At 37.3% G+C, this 23,499-nt stretch overlaps 1 protein-coding gene across 1 annotated transcript; it reads left to right on the top strand.

The window, feature by feature from the left end:
* The first annotated feature begins 785 nt into the window (after positions 1-785).
* LOC149839916 (uncharacterized) lies at positions 786-19,497 on the top strand. Its single transcript, XM_090004275.1, has 5 exons — positions 786-1,051; positions 18,215-18,329; positions 18,406-18,495; positions 18,925-19,023; positions 19,141-19,497. Exons 1-5 carry the CDS (start codon positions 984-986, stop codon positions 19,237-19,239), a joined length of 471 nt encoding a protein of 156 aa, XP_089860401.1. The 5' UTR covers positions 786-983; the 3' UTR covers positions 19,240-19,497.
* The last annotated feature ends 4,002 nt before the right edge of the window (positions 19,498-23,499 follow it).

Here is a 23,499-nt window from a genome sequence, read left to right as displayed (position 1 = left end):
AGGGGTGTCAACGGGTCGGACATTCATCAAAATGGGTTGGTCCATACCTGGATCAGACTGGGAGGTGTTAGTGTTGGATCTGATTGGAACTATCGTAAGAAAAACCGTACCTGGATCCGATAATGATTACAAAAAAACAGACCCAGTCCATACCTGGTGAAATAATGTTTTTTAAGTTTTTTACATTGAAAATTTCCGGATCTTAATCAGAACTGTGGTTGGGTTCGGGTTTGGTATAAAATTTTGTAAACCATACCCAGACTGTTTAATAATCGGACTTCATGGGTCAGACCCGAATAGTTAATCGGACCCCTTCTTTTGTTACCAAACACAGAGGCTATCAGATCCGGTACAGGTCAGGATCGGGTGATACCCGACCCAATGACACCCTTAGTCTGTATACAAAATATCCGGTCTAGAAAAACATCTATGCCATAAAATTCATTTAAAAGAAAAGCCGTTTCTGACGTTCTGACACCCTCGAGATTTCCATTCTCCACCTGGACATTCTCAAACGTGGCAGAACTTTAATCCTTGCTTTGACGTTTACGTATTATCCATGGTGAGCACGGCTATTTCCCATTTCCTATTTTTCAAATTTTGAAAGTTCGGGCGCCGGAGAAGAACACGTCATCAGCCACGTAGGAGGAAAACAGCGCGAGCGGGGCCGTCGGATTCGTCACGATGCCCTAGCCTATCGACGGCGGAGATGGCGTCAAATTCAAACGACAAACCTCTCCCGAGAAGAAACCGGACCTATAAAATACTGGGTCCGACGAGACCTCGAGGGGTCTGCGGAGGAGAGAGAGAGAGAAGAGAGAGAGAGAGGAATCCGAAGCAGCCGCCGGAGCCCAAGTTTGTACGGATTCTTTGCGTCTCGGTGGAGGATACCTCAGCGTAGATCACTAAATCCGGGACAAGCTTCCGGCCGGATCTTTTATTTTTTCCGTCGGATCTCTCGTTGACGTTCTGGCCGGAAAGCGATGGGGTTCGCTTCCTTCTCCGGGAGAGTTCTGTTCTCGTGCATGTTCATCCTCTCGGCGTGGCAGATGTGAGACTCTCTCTCTCACGCGAAAAGACACTCACATTGTTTCATTTGTGAAAGATCAGATCTGTTTTTTCAGTGTCTTGCCTCTATGTTATTCCGTTTTTTTGTCTTTGTTTTTCATTGTTTATTTCGTAACGTGCAATTTGTGGAGTTTTCTTGTTTTTGCTGTTTGATCTGGTAGAAGTTTCGTTTCCTTTGTTGTGCCTAGTAATTTCTTGATTTTCTTGCGTCATGTGCTTGGTAGTGGTATCGCGAGTTCGGATTTCTCCTTTCTGGAGTCATTGTCTGTTTTTTTTTTGGTGTACTTGTTATTATGGTGTTATCCTTCTGTTATTGCTTCTTTAAAGTTGGGGTTGATTGATCGATGTTGTGGTAGGAGATATACTTTCTTGGGACCGTTAGTCTTAAATGGTTATGTAACTTGACTGGTATTGGTTTCTAAGTACCGTTTAGATATGATTCGGACTCACAGGTTAATATTCAAGGCCCTCAACGTGTTGTTTCTAACGGTTAAACCAAGTGCTTAAAACAATATTTAAGGAGTTCAGAGTATATGTAAAGTGAAGGCAAAGTGGATCCAGAAAGAAGACTATGCAGGTGGCGAATTTTGTTTGCTGCTCTAATGATTTGGTAGATATCATATGATAGACATTGGATAGGCAGTTAGGCTCAAACCTTCTCACAACATGGATCCCCTGTGAAAATTGAGTGTCATGTGCACTGTTACATATTTTAAGAAAGTTGTGTAGATAAGTAGAGGCTTTGGTGGGGAATAAATACTCCATCTATTTTTGTGCAGTCAAATGAAACAAAGTGCATATTTGAACCCAAAAGTGCACTGCGGAATGTTGCTATGTTGTGAAGTTTCCTTTTGGACACCTGATTTTCTTGGATAATCGAATATAAGCTGTGTTTCATATGTCATATACCTTCCAGTTGCCTTTTCCATGGATATCTTATAATACTGAATTCCATTAGGAGCCATCTCAAATGGAGGAATTTGGAATGTCCTCGCATGATACCGCCAACTGCACACTTACTAAAACAAAAGCCTTCATAGAAAACATACACAAATTTTTATTTTTGTGATAATTATGTTAGACATGTGCAATCTTTGTTGTGTTTTGGAGATGGCAGTTTTTGAGTTTCAATGAAGTTATGTCATGGAATTTGTACATACCGGTACAATGTGAAAATTGTTGGTATACCATGGGTTATTTAACTTCTAATGTTCCATATTTTTCTCTATCACTTTCCTTAAATCCTTGAATTTTTATGTTTTTTACTGGATTTTTGAGGTGAATATGGTGTGGTCGGTGAGAAAATGGGATGAAAGTCACTGGCACCGATATCGGCGATATTTTGAAAAATATTGTAAGAAATACGGATATTTTAAGGTAGCCGAGATTAAAGGTAATATCTCGTGATATTTTTAAAATATCGCTAGAACTCAAAATATTATGAAACTATCACGATATTTTTGGGAAAAACTCTTTTTTTTTTCAAGTTTGCATTTCCTATTTTTGGTTTTTATATTTTAAAATATATTTCTGTATATTTTTAAAAGAAAAATAATGCAAAACATATTATTTTCTTAGTTTTTTTGTTATTTATATTTTTTCATTTGTAAACTTCGGAAATATTATTGAGATTTATCAACTTTTGAAAATCTCTCCGAGAAATACCCTCACAGAGAAATTACCTTTAACGATAGAGGTGACTATGGATGAAACATGGTCGTCCGTAAGAACATCGATTATTATCTGTTTATCAACTTTTGTATGTTTGATAGCTAAATATGCATATGATGTAAACATGTCATGATTTATGTTTTCAAATGACAGGCTAGGATTGGCTATAAACACAATCAACGTAGAATGTGCCAAAGCTGACCATGCATGATACAAAGTTAAGCATTTTGGGAATTAAGGAAAGTTAGTAACTATGTCACCTGGGTACGGGTGTGGGTACGCCACAACAATTCCAAAAAATGTGGGTACGAGGATACGACTATATATATCACATAAATACAGAATAAATTCAAAATAAACTGAATATAATCTATATATATCATATATCTAAAATATATATTATATACTGAAACTATAATTATAAATTATAAATTGAATACAAACTTGTATGTATGGAGGGTAAAACGGCGTGTCTCGGTGTTGACACGGGTACGGAGGGCAAAATGGAGTGTCTAGGTACCATAGGTCACTAACATTCTCAATCATACAGATAACCAAATTATAATTATAGGGAAATGGATTAATAGTTGGGATGTGAAAAATCTTTCATAAAACTTTAAAGACAAAGCTTTCAATCTCTTTTGCCTGGCAGGTGTGAACAATGAGGGTGTCAATGGATCGGTTCTGACCCGATCCTGACCAGGATGGGTTACAGATCCCCTTCTTTGTATCCTATAGGGTCAGTGTTGGTTACAAAGAAGGGGATCTGATTATCTATCATGATCAGATCCCTGATGTTCTATTATTAAATGTGTTGGGTATGGTTTATGAAATTTTATACCAAACCCGAGTCCGACCCAAGTTCTGCTTAAAATCTGAAAAATTTCAATGTAAAAGACTTTAAAATTATTATTTTGCCAGGTAAGGACCGGGTCTGGTTTATATAATTCTTAAATGCTCCAGGTGTGGTTTTTCTTATGAAAAATCCTGTTGGACATGAATCTGGATCTGATACCCACATTACTTAGTGGGATCCGGGTTTGGACTTTGGACCCACCCATTTTGGCACCCTTAACACCTTAGTGGGATCCGGGTTCCAGCGACACTCCTTTTTTGGTATTAGAATAGAGAAGAGGAAGCACCTTGTAAGAACAAAAAGATGCAAATGCTACATCTGTGGGAAAGAGGGACATTTTGCAAGGGAGTGTCCAAATGAAAAAAGAAGCATCAAAAGGACGGCCATTTTTGAAGGCCTTGAGTTTCCAGATGACTACGAAATCGTCTCTGTAGACGAAGGAGAAGCAATGAGCGACGCAATCTTCTCAGTCTCTGAAAATGAGGAGAATGATGAGTCGCTGGAACACCAGTTACAACCCCTCAGCCTCAACATGATTCGAAGACTGGGAGAGGATAAGATTGACAGTTACAAGCTCAGTATTCTACTAAAACCTAATCAAATGGATTGTAACCACAACTGGCAGCACAACCAAGTAGTGGAAAACTCAACATGTTGCTGCAAGATCAAAACAATGAAGAGGGCAAGAATCCATTGCCCAATCTGTGGAATTGTTGCATGTGGCCTCTGCGGACCACATTACTTCAACCGAAATGTGCCAGCTGAACCTGTTCAACATACGCCGGAGGAGCCGGCAAAGTTCAGAAAAATAATCAAGTCCCAAATTGATTATATCCAGTGGTTAGAAGCCGAAAACACACGGCTTCAGAAAGAATTACAGTACCTTAAAGATCAGCTACTGATTCAAGGAGCTTGGGTTAAAAGACAAAGGCAAGCAGATAGATCTAGTTGAAGGTATAGTAGAAGAAGATTCTGACGAAATCTTCGTTCTCCAGGGAGAAACTTCATTCGCAGCGGAGTGTGGTGGGGGTGTTAAGGGTGGTAAGACAATTCGAAACCGCCTCTATAATTTAAATGTTACATTTGAAGTCTTTGGCACTCCAACATTTACTGTAAGAGCAATCCTGGATACTGGCGCAACCACCTGCTGTATAGATGAAAAATCTATACCATCATCAGCACTGGAAGCTAACACCTTCACAGTACAGTTTACAGGTGTTAACTCCAAACAGAGCGCCAACAAGAAGCTGAAATATGGAAAGATGATTATTGGAGATAACATCTTCAAAATTCCATATACATATGCGTTTCCTATGCAGTTAGGAGGCGAGATCCAGATGATCATCGGCTGTAATTTTATAAGAGCTATGCAGGGTGGATTAAGGATAGAAGGAGACATTATCACCTTCTACAAAAATGTAACCACCATCCAAACACAGCAAACAGCGCAGATCTCTGCGTTTGCTCAAGAGATTGATGATCTGGAATACATACAGTTACAGGAAGCAGTCCTGTACTCTGCTGGACCAACACCAGAAAACTTTCAGAAGAAGTTCAATCTATTGATCCAAAAGCTGAAAGATTCAGGATACATCCGGGATGATCCATTAAAGCATTGGTCCAAAGACAAGATAACTTGCAAAATCACTTTAAAGAATGCTGATTTTCTTATTGAAGATCGACCTTTGAAGCAAGTCACACCACAAATGAAGGAGTCATTTGCGAAGCACGTAGCGGTGCTGCAACAACTTGGTGTAATCCGACCATCACAAAGTCAACATCGGACCACCGCCATCATCGTGCATTCGGGCACCACACAGGACCCGAAAACAGGAATTGTTACCAAAGGTAAAGAACGTATGGTCTTCAACTACAAACGGCTGAATGACAATACAGAAAAAGATCAGTACTCCTTACCAGGTATCAATTCTATCATTAAAAAGGTCGCAGGCAGCAAAATCTATTCAAAATTCGACTTAAAAAGTGGTTTTCATCAAGTAATGATGGAATCTTCATCAATCCCCTTAACTGCTTTCTGGGTGCCCCAAGGATTATATGAATGACTTGTAATGCCATTTGGTTTGAAAAATGCACCAGCTGTCTTCCAAAGGAAGATGGATAATTGTTTTAAAGGAACAGAAGATTTTATTGCAGTATACATAGATGATATCCTTGTCTTCTCTCAGACAGAGGATACTCATGCCAAACATCTTCGTATCCTTTTAGAAAAATGCCAGCAGCATGGCCTCGTCCTTAGTCCAACAAAAATGACAATCGGACAAAGGAAAATGGAGTTCCTGGGCGCAATCATCGGAGAAGGTGATATTTTCTTACAACCCAATATCATCAAGAAAATCCTGGAGAAAACTAATGCGGAACTCACTACTAAAGCTGGTATGCGTTCATGGTTGGGCATACTAAATTATGCCAGAAATTTTATTCCCAACCTTGGTAAGTTATTGGCTCCCCTGTACGGCAAAACAAGCCCTACGGGAGAAAGAAGGATGAACGAACAAGACTGAAAGCTTGTTCGGCAGATCAAGGAGCAGGTTAAGAACCTGCCACCACTATCCATCCCACCAGCAAATTGCTATATGGTTTTAGAAGCTGATGGATGCATGGAAGGATGGGGAGGGGCATCAAGTGGAAGCCTCAAAAATATGATCCCAAAACATTGGAAAAGCCGTGTGCTTATGCCAGCGGCAAATTTGATCCTCCAAAATCATCAATTGATGCAGAGATTCATGCCGTGATGAACAGTTTAGAAAGTCTTAAGCTTTATTATCTAGAGCAGAAAGAATTACTAATTCGAACAGATTGCCAGGCGATAATACGCTTCTTCAACAAGACTAAGCTTATTATCGAAAAATAGAAAAAGAAAATATAATAATATTAAATAATATATATATATATATATAAATATAAATACAGTATACATTTTAACAGTCCCCCTCAAACTTACGGTACAATGAGCGAAAGTTTGTCTAAGAGGAAATGAAATCTGGGAGTAGCGAGAGGCTTGGTGAAGAAGTCTATTAATTGATATTCTGATGTAACATATGGCAGATCAATGGTTCCATGTAAGTATTCCTCTCTGACATAGTGACAGTTCATCTCAATGTGTTTAGTGCGTTCATGAAATGTCCGGTTGCTTGTAATGTAGATCACACTTTTGTTGTCACAACACATCTTTGAAGCTTGCATTGTTTTAGCTCCCATATCCGCTAGCAATCGTTTGACCCAAACAACTGAAATGAAATGGGGATCTTTGAAACACGAGCTTTGATTAACAAGAGCAAGTGTATAACCCTTAAAAAGTGTATAATTGGAAACAAAATAAAAATAAAAATGTATTCTTTATTGATATGAAAAACCAATTGCTTAAGAAGCATTGGAGTAAAATACAAGAGGGGCTGCACCCCTTTATATACACAGCTGAAAGAGGACTCAATAGAGCTTTTGGGCACAGTCCAACAGCTCTATTTAGAGCTGTTGGAATGTGTCAGTCCAACAGCTCTATTGCTAGTCAAGTCTGGACAGGACTTGACTAGCAACAGTCATTCTAGTTCAAACTGAACTAGATGACATAAAGACAAAAAATAAAAATAAAGGAAAAAAATACAGAAAAGAAAGAAATGAAAAATATATTTATATATATAATAATATAATATTATTATATATACATATATGTACAATTTTACATTTTAACACTCCCTCTCAAACTTACGGTACAATGAGCGAAAGTTTGTCTAAGAGAAAGTGAAATCGGGGAGCAGCGAGAGGCTTTGTAAAGAAGTCTGCTAACTGATATTCTGAAGTGACATATGGCAGATCAATTATCCCGTGTAAATATTCCTCTCTGACGTAGTGACAATCCATTTCGATGTGTTTGGTGCGTTCGTGGAATGTTTTGTTACTAGCAACGTAGATCGCACTTTTGTTGTCACAACACATTTGTGATGCCTTTGTTGCTTCAACTCCCATGTCAGCAAGCAGTCGTCGGAGCCAAACTACTTCCATGATTGTGGTTGCAATGGCTCTGTATTCAGCTTCGGTGGATGAGAGAGATACCTTCTGCTACTTTTTACACCTCCACGAGATTAATGATTCCCCTAAAAAGACACAAAAGCCAGTGGTTGAGTGTCTGTTATTGGGATCACCTCCCCAATCAACATCAGTATATGCAATTAAATCAAGAGAAGAGGAGGAAGATAAGAAAAGTCCTCGTGAAAGAGAGGACTTGATGTATCTGATAATACGCATGACTGCTCCCATATGAACAGAAGTAGGAGCATGTTGAAATTGACTTGCTGTATGAACAACATGTGCTATATCTGGTCTGGTAATGGATAGATAGGAAAGTGCCCCGACAAGCTGTCTGTAAGGAGTAGGGTCTGCAAGAAGTTCTCCATCATCAATCTTCATTTTAACATTAACAACTTCTGGAGTGTCAACTTTCTTATCATCAGTAATACCAGACCTGAAAACAATATCAAAAGCAAATTTAGTCTTAGATAATAAATACCCTCTAGGAGAATAAGCAACTTCAATGCCTAAAAAATATCTCAACAAGCCCAAATCAGTCATTTCAAAATGAGATTTAAGAAGTGTTTTGATTGTTTCAACTCCCTGTTTATCGCTTCCGGTGATGATCATATCATCCACATAGAGAAGAAGCACAATGATCCCTGCATCAGAATTCTTAATAAACAAAGCAGTGTTAATTAAACAGAATTGAAAACCAATATCAATCATAACACGACTAAACATATCATACCAAGCTTTTGGTGCTTGTTTAAGTCCATAAAGAGCTTTTTCTAAGCGAAGGACTTTACCCTTAGGAATACTTAGACCAGGAGGGGGTTCCATATAAAAAAGCATTTTTGACATCCATTTGAAAAATAGACCATTTTTTGATAGAAGCTAAGGCAATTAAGGTTCGAACAGTAGTCATACGAGCCACCGGAGCAAAGGTTTCTTCGTAATCAATCCCATATTCTTGGGCATAACCTTTGGCTACTAAACGGGCTTTATATCTTTCAAGAGTACCATCGCTCTTGGTTTTAATTTTATAAACCCATCGACATCCTATAGTTTTCTTCCCTGGAGGAAGATATTGAATATTCCATGTAGAAGCCTTTTCAAGTGCATCTAATTCAGCTTTCATGGCTTCTATCCATTTGAGTGAATTAATGCAATAACTGCCCTATATGTGGGTGAGAAAGACTCGTATGATACAAACTTTTCTGGAGGCCTCGAGATTCGGGATGATTGTCTAGTTGGAATGTTAGAATATTTCTCAAGTGCACATGGAGGATTAGACTCTTGTCGCCTGGAATATTGAATACTGGTATCTCTATGAACTTCTTCATTTTCAACATTAAGATCAATAATTCTTTGATCATCATCAAAGTTACAGTCAAGGTCATATTCATCAGATGTTGATGTTAGATCTAGCAAAAAGGAGTACTCAGTGACGTCTTTTAATTTTCTAAAATCAAAGAAGCTCTCCTTTTCAAGAAAGGAAACATTTCTAGACAAATATAGTTTATTAGTTTGAAGTCAAAACATCTGTAACCTTTCTGGTTTTCAGCATATCCTAAAAAGGCACAGGGAATCGCACGAGGGGAAAGTTTATCATTTTTGTCAGTAAATATGAAACATTTGCACCCAAATATTCTTAGTCTAGAGTAGTCTGGAGAAATGTTCATAAGTTTTTCAATGGGAGTTATATTTTGTAACGAAGAAGATGGCATCCTATTAATGAGATAGGTGGCAGTTAAGGCAGCTTCTGCCCAAAAGTCTTTCGGGACTTGATTTGCTATTAATAAAGTCCTAGTGGTTTCTATAATATGGCGATGTTTTCGTTCTGCCAGTCCATTTTGTTGAGGTGTATAAGGACAAGATCTTTGATGTGTGATGCCATGCAATTTAAGATAATTTTGAAAATCTGTGGATAAAAACTCTCCCCCTGAATCTGTGCGAAAAATAGTAATATCATTTTGAAACTTGTTTTTAACCATATTATGAAAAGTTTGAAAGTATGAAAATACTTCAGACTTATGTTTGAGAAAGTACATCCACGTAAGTCGGGAGAAATCATCGACAAAAATAACATAGTAAACAAATCCTCCTTTAGAAATTACTGGTGCAGGACCCCAAACATCCGAGTGTATTAATTCAAGTGGTCTTGAAGAGAAAAAGTTTCTGTTCTGAAATGGTAATCTTTTCATTTTGCCGAGAATACAATCTTTACAATCAAATGATTCAGAGTTACAAAATTTCCCTAGATTTGGAAAATGTTGGATTTTGGCTATATGTGGGTGACCAAGTCTCTTATGCCACAGTTCCAACTCTATTTTTTGAATATTATAACAAAAAGCTTTCTTCGGCATTTCCAAAAAATCCATGTAATAGAGTCCTACTTCTCTATGGCCTTCCCCAATCAGCTTGCCTGACTGGCGATCCTGTACCCAACAACCATGAGAAGAAAAAGAAATATTACACCCATAATCAGAAATTTGAGATACAGATAAAAGATTTAAATTTAATTTGGGAACATGTCTAATTTCTGGAATAAAAAAAATTTTTGTTTTATAAATTTTTTCAAAATTTCCTATTCCTTCTATTTCAAGAGAAGTCCCATCAGCAGCAAAGACTTTTGACACACTTGTTTTATTTTTAACACATTTGGATAGACTTTGATTATTTGGGGTCATATGAAAAGATGCACCAGAGTCAAGAAGCCAAGAAATTTTACCTAAATCAGAAAAAGATGAGGCTGCTGCGCCGGTTGAAGCTTCAGATGAGGAAAAGGCACCTTTGATAAGAGGCTGAAGAATCTCCATTAGTTGGGCCAGGGAAACTGGTGCATCCTGATCTTTAGGCTCTGATCCAACAATTGCAGCTCTTTTTTCTCTCAGCTCCTTAAGTTTGGGACATTGTGGCCTGTAGTGTTCCGGTTCATGACAGTGATGACAAATAACTTTCTTCTTATCATAGTTACCATTTTGTCGGTTAAAGTGAGGAGGCCTATATGATCGAACATGATTCCCTGGTCTAGACACGGCTAAAACGGAATCATCTTCAATTTTTAAAGAACCTTTCCGGAGACGATTTTCTTCCATTGTTAACTCTTCAATAGTTTCAACAATAGAAGGAATTTTTCCCCGGTGAAGTAGGGCCGATTTAGTGGTTTCAAATTCCGGCCTTAATCCAGTGATAAATTGGTAAAAATGTTCAGCATCGAGTTGTTTATGACGAAGCTCGATGTCTTCGGCACAATGCCACTTTGGTTCTAAAAGGGAAAGTTCTTCCCAAAGTTCGGACAACCCATTGTAATATTCACGAATAGTTTTGTCTCCTTGTGTCATCATTCGAACTTTTTCTTGGAGGTTGCACACGTGTGCAATATCTTTAAGGGAATACATATTCTTAAGGTATTCCCATGCCTTATCGGCATGATCAAATTTGGCAAGACTTGAGCATTTTTTAATGTCAACGCTATTGATAAGCCATGACATTATCTTCGCATGAGATATTCTCTATTCTTTCCATTTCTTCTCGTATGAGGCAATAGCCTTGATTTTCTCTTCTTCCGATAGAGGGACGTCTTTATCTCCCTCCTTTTTAGTAAGAGATAGCTTAGGTTCCGAATCGGAACCATCCACAATCCCCCATAAGCCTTTTCCCCATATATGGTGCTTCATGATTGAAGCCCATGTTACATAGTTCGTATCGCTTAGTTTCATAGGCATGATGGTGACTTTATCATTGTCATCCATCGATTACAAGGAGAGAAAAAATAGAGATAGAAGAGAAACAAGAAGGAAAATGATAAAACACTTCTCTTCAAGTGGCACGGAAACCGAGGCAGCTTTTCCTCAAGATTTAGTACTTCCGCGGCTCTGATACCATGAAATGAAATGGGGATCTTCGAAACACGAGCTTTGATTAACAAGAGCAAGTGTCAAGAATGACACTAAAGCATAACCCTTAAAAAGGGTATAATTGGAAACAAAATAAAAATAAAAATGTATTCTTTATTGATATGAAAAACCAATTGCTTAAGAAGCATTGGAGTAAAATACAAGAGGGGCTGCACCCCTTTATATACACAGCTGAAAGAGGACTCAATAGAGTTGTTGGGCACAGTCCAACAGCTCTATTTAGAGCTGTTGGAATGTGTCAGTCCAACAACTCTATTGCTAGTCAAGTCTGGACAGGACTTGACTAGCAACATTCATTCTAGTTCAAACTGAACTAGATGACATAAAGACAAAAATAAAAATAAAGGAAAAAAAATACAGAAAAGAAAGAAATGAAAAATGTATTTATATATATATATATAATAATATAATATTATTATATATACATATATGTACAATTTTACATTTTAACAACAACCTCCATAGTGGTGGTTGCCATGGCTCTGTATTCAGCTTCGGTAGAGGAAAGAGACTTTATGCTGCTTCTTGCACCTCCACGAAATTAAGGCTTCACCTAGGAACACACAAAAACCAGTAGTTGAATGTCTATTATTGGGATCACCTCCCTAGTCAGCGTCAGTATATGCAATTAAATTTAATGAAGATGAAGCAGACAAGAAGAGTCCTCGTGAAAGAGAGGATTTTAGGTATCTAATAATACGCAAAATTCCTCCCATATGCACGGAGGTGGGGAGCATGCTGAAACTGACTGGCTGTATGAACTGCATGTGTTATATCTGGCCTAGTAATGGAAAGATAAGAAAGAGCTGCAACAAGCTGTCTATAAGGTGTAGGATCATCAAGAAGTTCTCCATCATCAATTTTCATTTTAACATTGACAACTTCTGGAGTGTTTATTTTCTTATCATCTGTAATTTTAGACCTGGAAATGATATCAAGAGCAAATTTAGATTGAGATATCAAATACCCCCGAGGGGAATAAGCAACTTCAATGCCTAAAAAATATCTTAATAAACCTAAGTCAGTCATTTTAAAGTGAGTTTTAAGAAGAGATTTGATATTTGCAACTCCCTGTTTGTCGCCTCTGGTGATGATCATATCGTTCATATAGAGAAGAAGAATAATGATGTCTGCATCAGATTTCTTAACAAACAAAGCAGTGTCAGTTAAACAAGGTTGAAAACCAATATCAAGCATAACATGACTAAATCGGTCATACCAGGCTTTTAGACCCTCTTTAAGACCATAAAGAGCCTTTTCTAGACGAATATCTTTACCCTTAGGGATACTAATACTAGGTGGGGCTTCCATGTATACTTCTTCAACGAGATTCCCATTCAAGAAAGCATTTTTGACATCTAATTGAAAGATAAGCCAAGTTCTAATGGAGGCCATGGCTATTAAAGTTCTAACAGTGGTCATACGTGCCACAGGAGCAAATGTTTCTTCATAATCGATGCCATACTCTTGGGCATATCCTTTTGATACTAAACGGGCCTTATATCTTTCCAGGATCCCATCACTTTGTATACCCACCTACAACCTATAGGTTTCTTACCTGGAGGGATATCTTGGATCGTCCAAGTATTGGCCTTTTCTAGTGCATCCAATTCTATTTTCATGGCTTCTATCCATTCTATATGATTTTGGCTTCAGAATAGGATGATGGTTCAACATATGATTGTATTAATGTAATGGTAGCCCTATACGTGGGTGAAAAAGATTCATAAGACACAAATTTTTCTGGAGGTCTAGAAATTCTAGACGTTCTTCTAGGTGAGACTTCAGAGTATTTTTGTAATGCACATGGAAGATTTTGCTCTCTACGTCTTGAATATTGTAAACTAACATCCCTATGGATTTGCTCTTCATTATCATCATTTTCAACAACAATAGGACTTTGATCATTGTCAAGGTCACATCCAACATCACATTCATTGGATTTTGAAGTTGGATCAATTAAAAACGAGTAGTCAGTGGCATCCTTGGATTTTTCAAATTCAAAGAAACTTTCTTTTTCCAAAATGGATACATTTCTTGACACATAATTTGTCATTTTGAAAATCGAAACACATGTAGCCTTTTTTATTATCAGCATATCCTAAAAAGGCACATGGGATTGCACGAGGAGAGAGTTTGTCATTTTTGTTGGTGAAAACAAAACATTTGCATCCAAAGACTCTTAATCTAGAATAATCTGGAGTTAAATTAACAAGCTTTTCTATTGGAGTTGTATTCTTTAATGAGGAAGATGACATCCTATTAATGAGGTAGGTGGCAGTTAGGACCGCTTCAGCCCAAAAACTTTTTGGAACTTGATTTGCAATTAGCAGTGTCCTAGTAGTTTCCATAATGTGCCGATGTTTGCGTTCGGCTAGGCCATTCTGCTTTGGAGTGTGTGGACATGATCTTTGATGTGTAATACCATGTAAATTGAGATAGTCTTTAAATTCGTTGGAGATAAACTTTCCCCCTGAATCAGTGTGAAAAACGGAAATATCATTTTGAAACTTATTTTTAACCATTTTATGAAATATTTGGAAGTTAGCAAAGACATCAGATTTATGTTTAAGAAAATAAATCCAAGTATGTCTAGAAAAGTCATCAACAAAAATGACATAATATGTATAACCACCTTTGGAAATAACTGGTGCGGGGCCCCAAACATCTGAATGTATTAACTCAAGTGGTCATGAGAAAACGAAAGTTCTACTAAGAAATGGTAACCTTTTCATTTTGCCAAGAATGCAGTATTTACAAGAAAAATTTTCAGAATTAATTTTTTTTTCCAAACTTGGAAAATATTGAATTTTAGACATATGAGGATTGTCAAGTCTTTTGTGCCATAAATCCTATTCTAATTTCTGAATATTATAACAAAATGCATTCTTTGGTAATTCCAAAAAGTCCATGTAATAGAGTTCTCCTTCTCTATGGCCTTCCCCAATCAGCTTCCCTGACTGACGATCCTGTACCAAACTAGCATGAGAAGAGAAGGATATATTACATCCATAATCAGATATTTGCGAGACAGATAAGAGATTCAAATTAAGTTTAGGGATATATCTAACTTCTGGGATAATTTTTTTTTTTGGATTTTTGAAGATTTTCAAAACATCTTATTCCTTTTACTTCAAGAGATGTGCCATCGGCTGTAAAAACCTTTGACACACATGAGTTATTTTTATGACATTCAGATAGACTATTAACATTTGGGGTCATGTGAAAAGAAGCACAAGAATCTTAAAGCCAAGGAAAGTTACCTGGACCGTAGAAAGATGCAACTGCCGCTCCAGTTGAGGCTTCGGTTGAGGAGGATACCCCTTTCAGAAGAGGTTGAAGGATTTTCATCAGTTGAGCCATAGATACAGGTGCATCTTGATCTTTTGACTCATATTCAACAGATGCAACTCTTTTTTCTTCTCTTCTTTTTAACTTTGGACATTGAGGCCTATAGTGCCTCGGTTCATGACAATGATGACAAATAACTTTTCTTTTATCAAAGTTGCCGTTTTGTCTTCCAAAATGAGGCGGCTTGTAAGTACGAGTATGATTCCCCGGTCTAGATACAGTTAAAACTGAGTCATCATCAACTTTTGGAGTACTTTTTCTAAGTCTATTTTCTTCCATAGTGAGCTCTCTTATAGTATCAACAATGGAAGGAATTTTTCCACGATGTAACAGGGCCAATTTGGTGGATTCAAACTCCGGCCTTAGACCATTCACAAATTGATAGAAATGTTTTATATCGAGTTGCTTTTGGCGAAGCTCGATATCTTCGGCATAATGCCATTTGGGCTCAAGAAGAGCCAACTCTTCCCAAAGTTCGGACAACTCATTATAATATTCTCGAATAGTTTTATCTTTTTGAGTCATTGTCCGAACTTTGTCTTGTAAATTGCATTCATGTGCAATATCTTTAAGAGAATACATGTTTTTGAGGTATTCCCAAGCCTTATCGGCATGCTCAAACTTAGCTAGACTGGAGCATTTTTTAATGTCTATGCTATTGATGAGCCATGACATAATTTTTGCATGCCCTATCCTCTACTCTTTCCATTTCTTTTCATAAGTGGCTAGCGCCTTACTCTTCTCTTCTTCCGTTAGAGGAACCTCTTTATCACCCTCTTTCTTGGTAAGAGATAGTTTATGTTCCAAATCAGAACCATCCACTATACCCATAAACCTTTTCCCCAAATGTGGTGCTTCATAATCGAAGCCCACATTACATAGTATCATTTAGCTTCATAGGAATGATGGTGATCTTATCATTGTCATCCATCTTTTACAAGGGTAAGAGATGAATAAATAGGAGGAGAGAGAGAGAAAAATAAAAAGAAAAGAAAAAGAGTAGACAAGGGAATAAGAGAGGATACAAAACCAAATTTTTTTGTAGCACAAGTTCGCCTTTCTTCAAACAAATCTTCTCTAGCCAAGAACAAGATGATGAAACACCTTTTGTAAATGTGGCACGGAAATCGAGGCGGAAGCACTTCAAGATCTAAGGATTTCTTAGCTCTGATACCATGTAATGAAATGGTGGTCTTCAACAAATGCACGAATAACTCACAAACAAGTGTCTATTGGAGACACTACAAGCATGGCCCTTGAAAGGGTATAAAAGGAAGAACACTTGAAAAATAAATAATACTTTATTCATGAACAAAATGCTTAAGAAGCATAGTAATTTACATTGAAGGGGTTCATCCCTATATATACAAAAAAAGTGGAAGAGAGATTTGAGCTCTCTAAAAGAGACGTTGGACTGTAGTCCAACGTCTCTTATTATAGCTGTTGGACTACAGTCCAACAGCTATTTGCACAGATAGTCAAGTTCCAACAGGAACTTGACTGGATCAAATATCTAGTTTCTATTGAACTAGATGCTAAAAAAGAAAATAAAGAAAAATATAAAAAGAAAATAATAAAAGAAAATATAATAATATTAAATAATATATATATATATATATATATATATATTACAGTTTACATTTTAACAGGTTACAGAACTATATGCATTCTAGTAGAAGCTGGACTTTAATGGTAATGGATGGGGGTTGTTCACATTGCAGGCATCCTTTGTGGCACGATAATTTGTAGGTAGTGATTTCATGGAAGGAAAGTTGCATACTCTCTCCTTCTTTTGGGAAATACTGTGCAAGTATTTTGGCACAAATTCACTAAGTTGATCACAAACATTTCATCTTAGTGTCTAAATTACAATCTAAAACTTTTACAAGGCATTAATGAAGTTGGAACTCTTGGTTGAGAAGCATGCTTTATGTATTTGAATTTTGAGCTGTCCTTTTGAATAAAAGAGGAAGCAAATGGTTCAGTATTTCGAAGTGGTGATTCTCCTTGTCCAGGTGGTCTATTTGGATGCAGAAATAGAAGGTTTTTTTGGCAATCTGATTGAATCCTCTTGAGGATCCAAATCTCCCTGGTGATATGGGTCATTCGAGACAGTTGAGTTGGGATTCAAATTGAATTGGGAGCTATTGTAGCCAATTATGGCTTTGTTCCTGTTTTTTCTTGTGATGGCACCTCATCATCTCTGCATTACTTTATTCTCATGTGGTTAATCTAGTCATCTTTTTTCAAGAAAAAGGAATTGTTCTGAGAACTCAAGTATATCATTGATATTGTTTAAACTTTAAACAGTTTAACTAGTGCAATATCCTATTTAGCCTACAGTTAGTTATTATATAAATACTGGGATTCTGTATGGGATTTGTTTGTGACATGGTCAAAAAATGAAGCATAGAGCATATGTATGTTTTATAGTCAATTGTGCAAAAACTAAAATTGTTGAAATGATTACTCGACAGTGTTTCTTTTGCTTGAAACCATGACTTGCAAGTGTTCCTTACATCTATTGATTGGCCTGCTGTGCGAGAGTTTAATTGTGTCCAACACCTTGCTTTAAATTAGATAATTTAATGGCCAAAAATAGTTTGCTTATGCCAAAACAAACGTAGCATGAACTTTATAAGGTCAATTCCTCAAATGTCAAGTCTGAAAGCTTTCTAATTGGATGGTGCTTGTTGGTTGAATAGTTGGAATGCACATCTTTGGCCAACGGTTTTGGGATCAAAAAACGTGGTAGAACTTGTACTTTTTTGCTGAAGGGTAAGAAATTGTCTGTCATGTGGCTGGTGAAATGATAGCTAGAGAGACGATTTACCTGTGTTTTGTTGTCAAATGAGATTATTCAACTGGTTTGGTTGATTAACAAAATCCAATGCATTCATTCAGAGTTCTATGTGGGTTTGATATTTTTGAATTGGATCGGTGAAACATTATTGGTAAAGTCTACCATAGAACTTGTGATAAATAGGTAGACAGGAAATTGGAGCATGAAGGTATTCGTGTATGATGGAATTGGGTGTTTAATACAACACTTTCTATATTGTTTCCCTTACAAAAAATTGGTGTCTACCTCAATGTTGAAACACTTTAATCATTTTTAGGTCACCTGTTCATTATTCTCTTTTATTATATCTGTTTGGTTGGAGTTTGTCTCTTTGATCATGTTCTGTAACATATCTTTTGTATTGGTATTGGAGAGGGAGGAACAAAATCATCAAGACACTTCTATGAATTCAATGCTTCTGTAGCTTTCAAAATTTAAATGCCTATCTATAAATACTGAGAGCAATAACTGTTTCAGGCTGAATGATTTTGGCACTGACGGTGGACCTTCAGTCAAGCAATTTGAACCCAAGTACAACTTATTTAAAGGCCATCTCACAAATTTTCTTGGAGTTCAACTTCCACAAATTGAGGTGAAATGTGTTCTGCAAAGGCACATTTATGATCGGTCTGTATTTGGAAACTGAGTTCCTTTTTCATATGTTGCAGATTAAACATCTGGTAGCTGCAGCTATTGCTTTAAAGGGACTTGGTGGCATTCTCTTCATCTTTGGTAGCTCTTTTGGTGCATGGCTTCTGGTATATTTTTTTTTTCTTATTTATTTTTGCTCATTAAGCAGAATTTGTTGTTTCCTTTTTTTTCTTGGACGTAAATTCTGATTCATGTCCCAGTTATTGCTTTTAGCTTGCTTCCAGGTTTTTATATGCATTCATATTTTTCCTGTCCTAGCTGGGAAAAGAAAAATTTTTCCTGGGAATATCTGCAGTTTCTTTATAAAATCAAGTTGAATGAACTGTGTGTGCAGTTGTGCTAATGTGTATGGACTGATTTTCTCTGAACATATTGTAAAAGAGAAATACAAAACGTTCTGGGAGGAAAAAGATGGTTGTTTCTGGCAATGATCATTTGTGTTTTTAATATCAGAATGCAGTTCATATGGCCATATAAAAATCTAACTATAGTTCTTTTATCAATATTTATCTGATGACAAACTTTGATATTTGCAGCTTATCTATCTGGTGATTGTTACACCTGTTCTTCATGATTTCTACAACTACGACTTTGAGAAGCCTGAATTCATGCCTGCTTTTTCTGAATTTGTTCAAGTAGGCTCTGTTTATTCATAATTATTTTTTCCATTGAACCAAACAGCTCTTTCTCGTGCCTTTGATTGGCTATATCTGCCCGGTTGTTAACTTTTGGATATTTCTATAAATTTCCAGAACTTAGCTCTATTTGGGGCATTGGTATTCTTCCTTGGAATGAAGAACTCGTTCCCAAAGAAACACAAGAAAAAGGTTGCGAAGACAAAGACCAACTAGTTGGCAAGTGCGTGCAGAACCAAAATTTTATCTTTTTTGTACCCTTTTTGTAATTTTTTAGGTATGATTTGTCACAAAGCCTTCGAATTAGGAAATGTGTTAGGTTTCTCTTTCCAGATGAACATTCTGTTGGTTGTTTATTTTTTGTGCTAGTTCGCAAGGAGGGCCTAGTCCTTTACCTGATTCTTGAATTTTGCCATTATATTGGTTTGAATACCATAAGCTCTCTGCGGGGCTGTCACAAATATCTGGCTTTATTCAATTGGCTGCTAACTTCCATTATGTAAGATCTGTGGTTGAAGAAATTATATGGTAGCCTGATAATCAGGTAGCGGGCCAAAACCTAGCCTGTTAGATATGTGGGGGCTGAGTCTGGGTTGGCCTGCGGGTTACCGGGGCTGGCTCGATGGGCTTAAGTTATTTATTATTTTTTTAATAATGTAAATATTTAAAAAGTTAGCTATTGCATGATAACTTGGTAATTATTATTATTTACTTAATTAGTTGCATTAATTTTATAAAAAGTAGAAAGATAATTAGTTTGATAAATGGGAAGTTAGGAACTTGTTAGTTATTACTATTTACAAATGGATTTGGTTCAGGCTAAGCTGGACTCAGCCGCTTCACATTGGCCTGTTGGGCCAATGCACCGGGCTATGGGCTGCTCTTCAAACCTGAGCCCGTTAAGAACCGGGCCAGTTCACTTAAAGCCCTGTGGGCTGAGCCCTATACGGGTGTGGGCCATGCCGACCTGATGCTCACCTCTAGTGTCGACCCTGAATCGACTTTCAAACTGATTAAGGGATTCGGCCTCGACTTTCAAACATGACATGTGTCACAAAATATTAAAAATATTTAAAATCATTTTAAAAATAAGCCAAATCGGCTAGGGCTGGTAAATGAGCTGAACAAATCGAACTGAGCATGTTTGGGCTTGGCTCATTTATTAGTGGCGCAGATTTGTGACTCTGGCTTGTGTTCTTGTTTAGCCGAGTTGAGCTAAAGCTCGGCTCATCCCTAAATGAGATGACCCAGCCGAACACTTAAAAACGTTCCATGTTATTTATACATGGAATATATGTAGTTTTTATACATTACACTTAAAATATATGTTATACTTAATAGTTCATATTTATTTTTATATTTTTATGCATCCTTATCTTTGTATACATATTTTTTTTTGCAATTTTCTTTTTATATATTACACTATATATATATATATATAATTATATATAGGAGCTCTCCCGAGGAACACACACACCTTGTGTTCATGCTTCACTCATTTATGCTAAATGAGCTGCTATGGCTGGGCTCGCCAGCTATACAAACCAATCATGAATGAGTTTGTGATGAGCCAAACCCAGCCGAGTCACGAGCTGCTCAGGTTGTTTACCAGCCCTATTTTTAAATCATTTTGTCACACGATAATTAGTCTCCAAGTAGTCTACTTGTCTAGGGATGTAAATGGTTCAGATTCGGATTGGATGTGACCAATACCATATTCCATTAATTGGATGTTGTCTGTCCAGATTTCAATTCAGTTGGTTAAAACTTATACCAGATCTGGTTTTTTACATGTAAACAAATTTGAATATTTGTGAGATTTGGTAGCAAAAATCAAAACCGTATCCATATCCGATTATAATCAGATATGGTTTTGGCTTACCAAATGCACCTAAACATAATCAAATTCAATCGGATATTAGATAAAATCTAATTCATTGACATCCTTATACTTGTCTGCGACTATTGGTAGTGATGTCAACAGCTTTTTTTTGGATCGGATATGTGGCCAACTCTTAATTCATTTTATTAATTCAGTAAAGAAATGATTGTCCTATTAGCTGTCGGATTCAGATTCAATTTGTGGTTTTGCATCCGAGTCCAGACCGAATACAAATCTGTCAGATATCCAAATCTAGTTATGTGTAAATGTTCCTGATAAGCTTTAATGTACTAGTGGAATCCAAATTCAGTAGTACCCCTTTCCCATCCAAATCCAACCCAGAATCTGAGTAGCCCATGATCCAGTTAGGTTGGATTTAGTAAAGTCGACATCTGAACCCTAACCATGACAGTTCATTCATAGGGTTCAAAATGGCTGGGCTCAGTCTGATTTTCGATCCTAATCCAATGCATTATTTTGGAGATGGGACATTAAATGGGATCCAAATATATATTAGATCCAGAGTTATTGAATTGAATCTTTTTGGATTTGGACTAGGATTTCAATTGATATTTTCTGTTGGTTTTATATCTGGATCTCAATCAAGTCCTAGCCTTTTTAATTTGCGCTCAACCTTTTCTTCTTTCTGTTGTTACCTATGTTGGGATTCGGCTTTGTTAGATCTAGTTTGGATCATCATGTCTAAAATTCATATTCAACCCAATCCATCTGTACCCTTATTCATGGGCTTGTCCTCTTTGTAAGAACCAATCAGGCAGTAAATTCGCATGCTTTTATTCTTTGATAGATCTTGCACTTTTCTGTGTATAGATGGTGGAGACTTTCCAAATAGTTTGCTGTTGTGAACAGGTAGAATTATGTTTGATATGGGGTTTGTTTGGATCAGTTTATCTCAATGACCTACTTCTGTTAAGAAAAACTATAATTATGGTTCAGACTAGGGCTGGTAAACGATCTGAACAAGATGAGCTTGAAGTGTTTAAGCTTGGCTCATTCTTATGGCGAGACAAGCCGGGTTAAAGCCTGTATCAGCCTAAGTTAAAGTAGCCGAGTTCAAGCTGTCTTGTTTATAGAAAAAATACATTGTTTTAGAGTGGGAAGAAATATGATTACAAAAAAAATAAATGTAAAACAAATTTAAATTAAATATATTTTTTACTATCGAATGAGCTTATATGAGTCAAGCCAAGTCGAGTACCTATTGTTCATATTCAGCTTGCCAAGCCTATTTTACGAGTTTGAATGTGCCCTTTAGGAGCCGAGCCACGAGCAGCTCAACTTGTTTCCCAGCAGTAATTCAGACATAAGGCCTGGTAGAGGCTGAGAGGTGCCACATTGACTGTGGTCTTGTTTCAAAGTCCGTGGTAAAAAGCTCCACGAGTACTCCCACCTACCCACTGAGTCTGGAATCTAAACAGCTCGGATTTGGATTGGATGCGGTCAATACCAGATCCGGCTAAACAGATGTTGCTTAAAAGGACTCATGCATAGTGTTTTGATTTAAGATTCCAATTGTTCCATATTTCAGCAGTAGCAAATCAGACTCAGATGGTGAAAAACTCATACCAAATCCACTCTCTTACATGTAATCAGATTGGGAGATCCATCAAATCCACATATCCATCGGATTCGGTTGCAGAGAACCAAAACTATATCCACATCCAATTATAATCAGGTATGGTTTCGGTTTGACTAAACTATATCGGACTCCAATCATCCAGATTGTTGATCCCGCTACAGTGAAAAAACAAGGGATGCTAAACAATTGGCAGAAAATGAAAGGTAGAAACAGATTTAGATCTGATATTTTAGGCTATGAAGCACTTGGAAAGTCCGTTGAAGATAATGTGAACAGGGGTGGCGTACTGAACCTGAAATTTTCTATGTTGGTCAACTTCTTTGGCACCATTGACTGATGCCGGTTTGGTGCAGTTCCATAAACATAGGTCCACTAGGCTACCACAGTAACCTTTTGGTATGACTGACCCTTTTCATAGTTTGGCTAAGGGATTCAGGATCTTTCCTTAATGCTCTTTGTTATAAGTTTTTTCTGGTTATTACACCGGAAAACCACACCCGGGATCAGAGACCTGGCCGCGCTGGTCTTAGCCTGCTTTTCCTGGGGTTGCAGTCCTGATGATGTAAAACTCTGAACAACCCCACTTGGATATAAGTTGTTTATGCATATGAATTGGAAGGACCCAGTCTGCGAGCAAACCCACATCGCGATCTAGGTCCAGGACTGACACAAGGGCCTCAACCAAGGACCCCGGATGGCGGTGTTTGGATCAGGTCTCATTGGGTGAATTGACAAACCAAAATCCATTGAGTTGTTCAAGTGCTTGTTCCTAACAAAGTGATCATGTATCCAGCCTCTTGTTTTTCATAACAGGACAGCGATCGTAAGTACGGCAGGCTGAGCCAGCGCGGCTAGGTCTCTGTGCCTGGTGCGGTTTCTCCAAGTTTTGTTCATTCCTTTAGTGTTAGACATCATCTTATTTTGAAACTGTTTGGCATGTTTTGGCAAATTTCCTTTCTGTAGGTTGCAAGGAAACAACCACAATTTCCATCAT

Source organism: Nuphar pumila, chromosome 4, assembly GCF_984573655.1.
Source record: "Nuphar pumila chromosome 4, dmNupPumi1.hap1.1, whole genome shotgun sequence".
In the NCBI taxonomy this organism is placed as follows: domain Eukaryota; kingdom Viridiplantae; phylum Streptophyta; class Magnoliopsida; order Nymphaeales; family Nymphaeaceae; genus Nuphar; species Nuphar pumila.
Note: the sequence above shows the minus strand (reverse complement) of the source record. Positions and strands in the feature narration are given on the sequence as shown.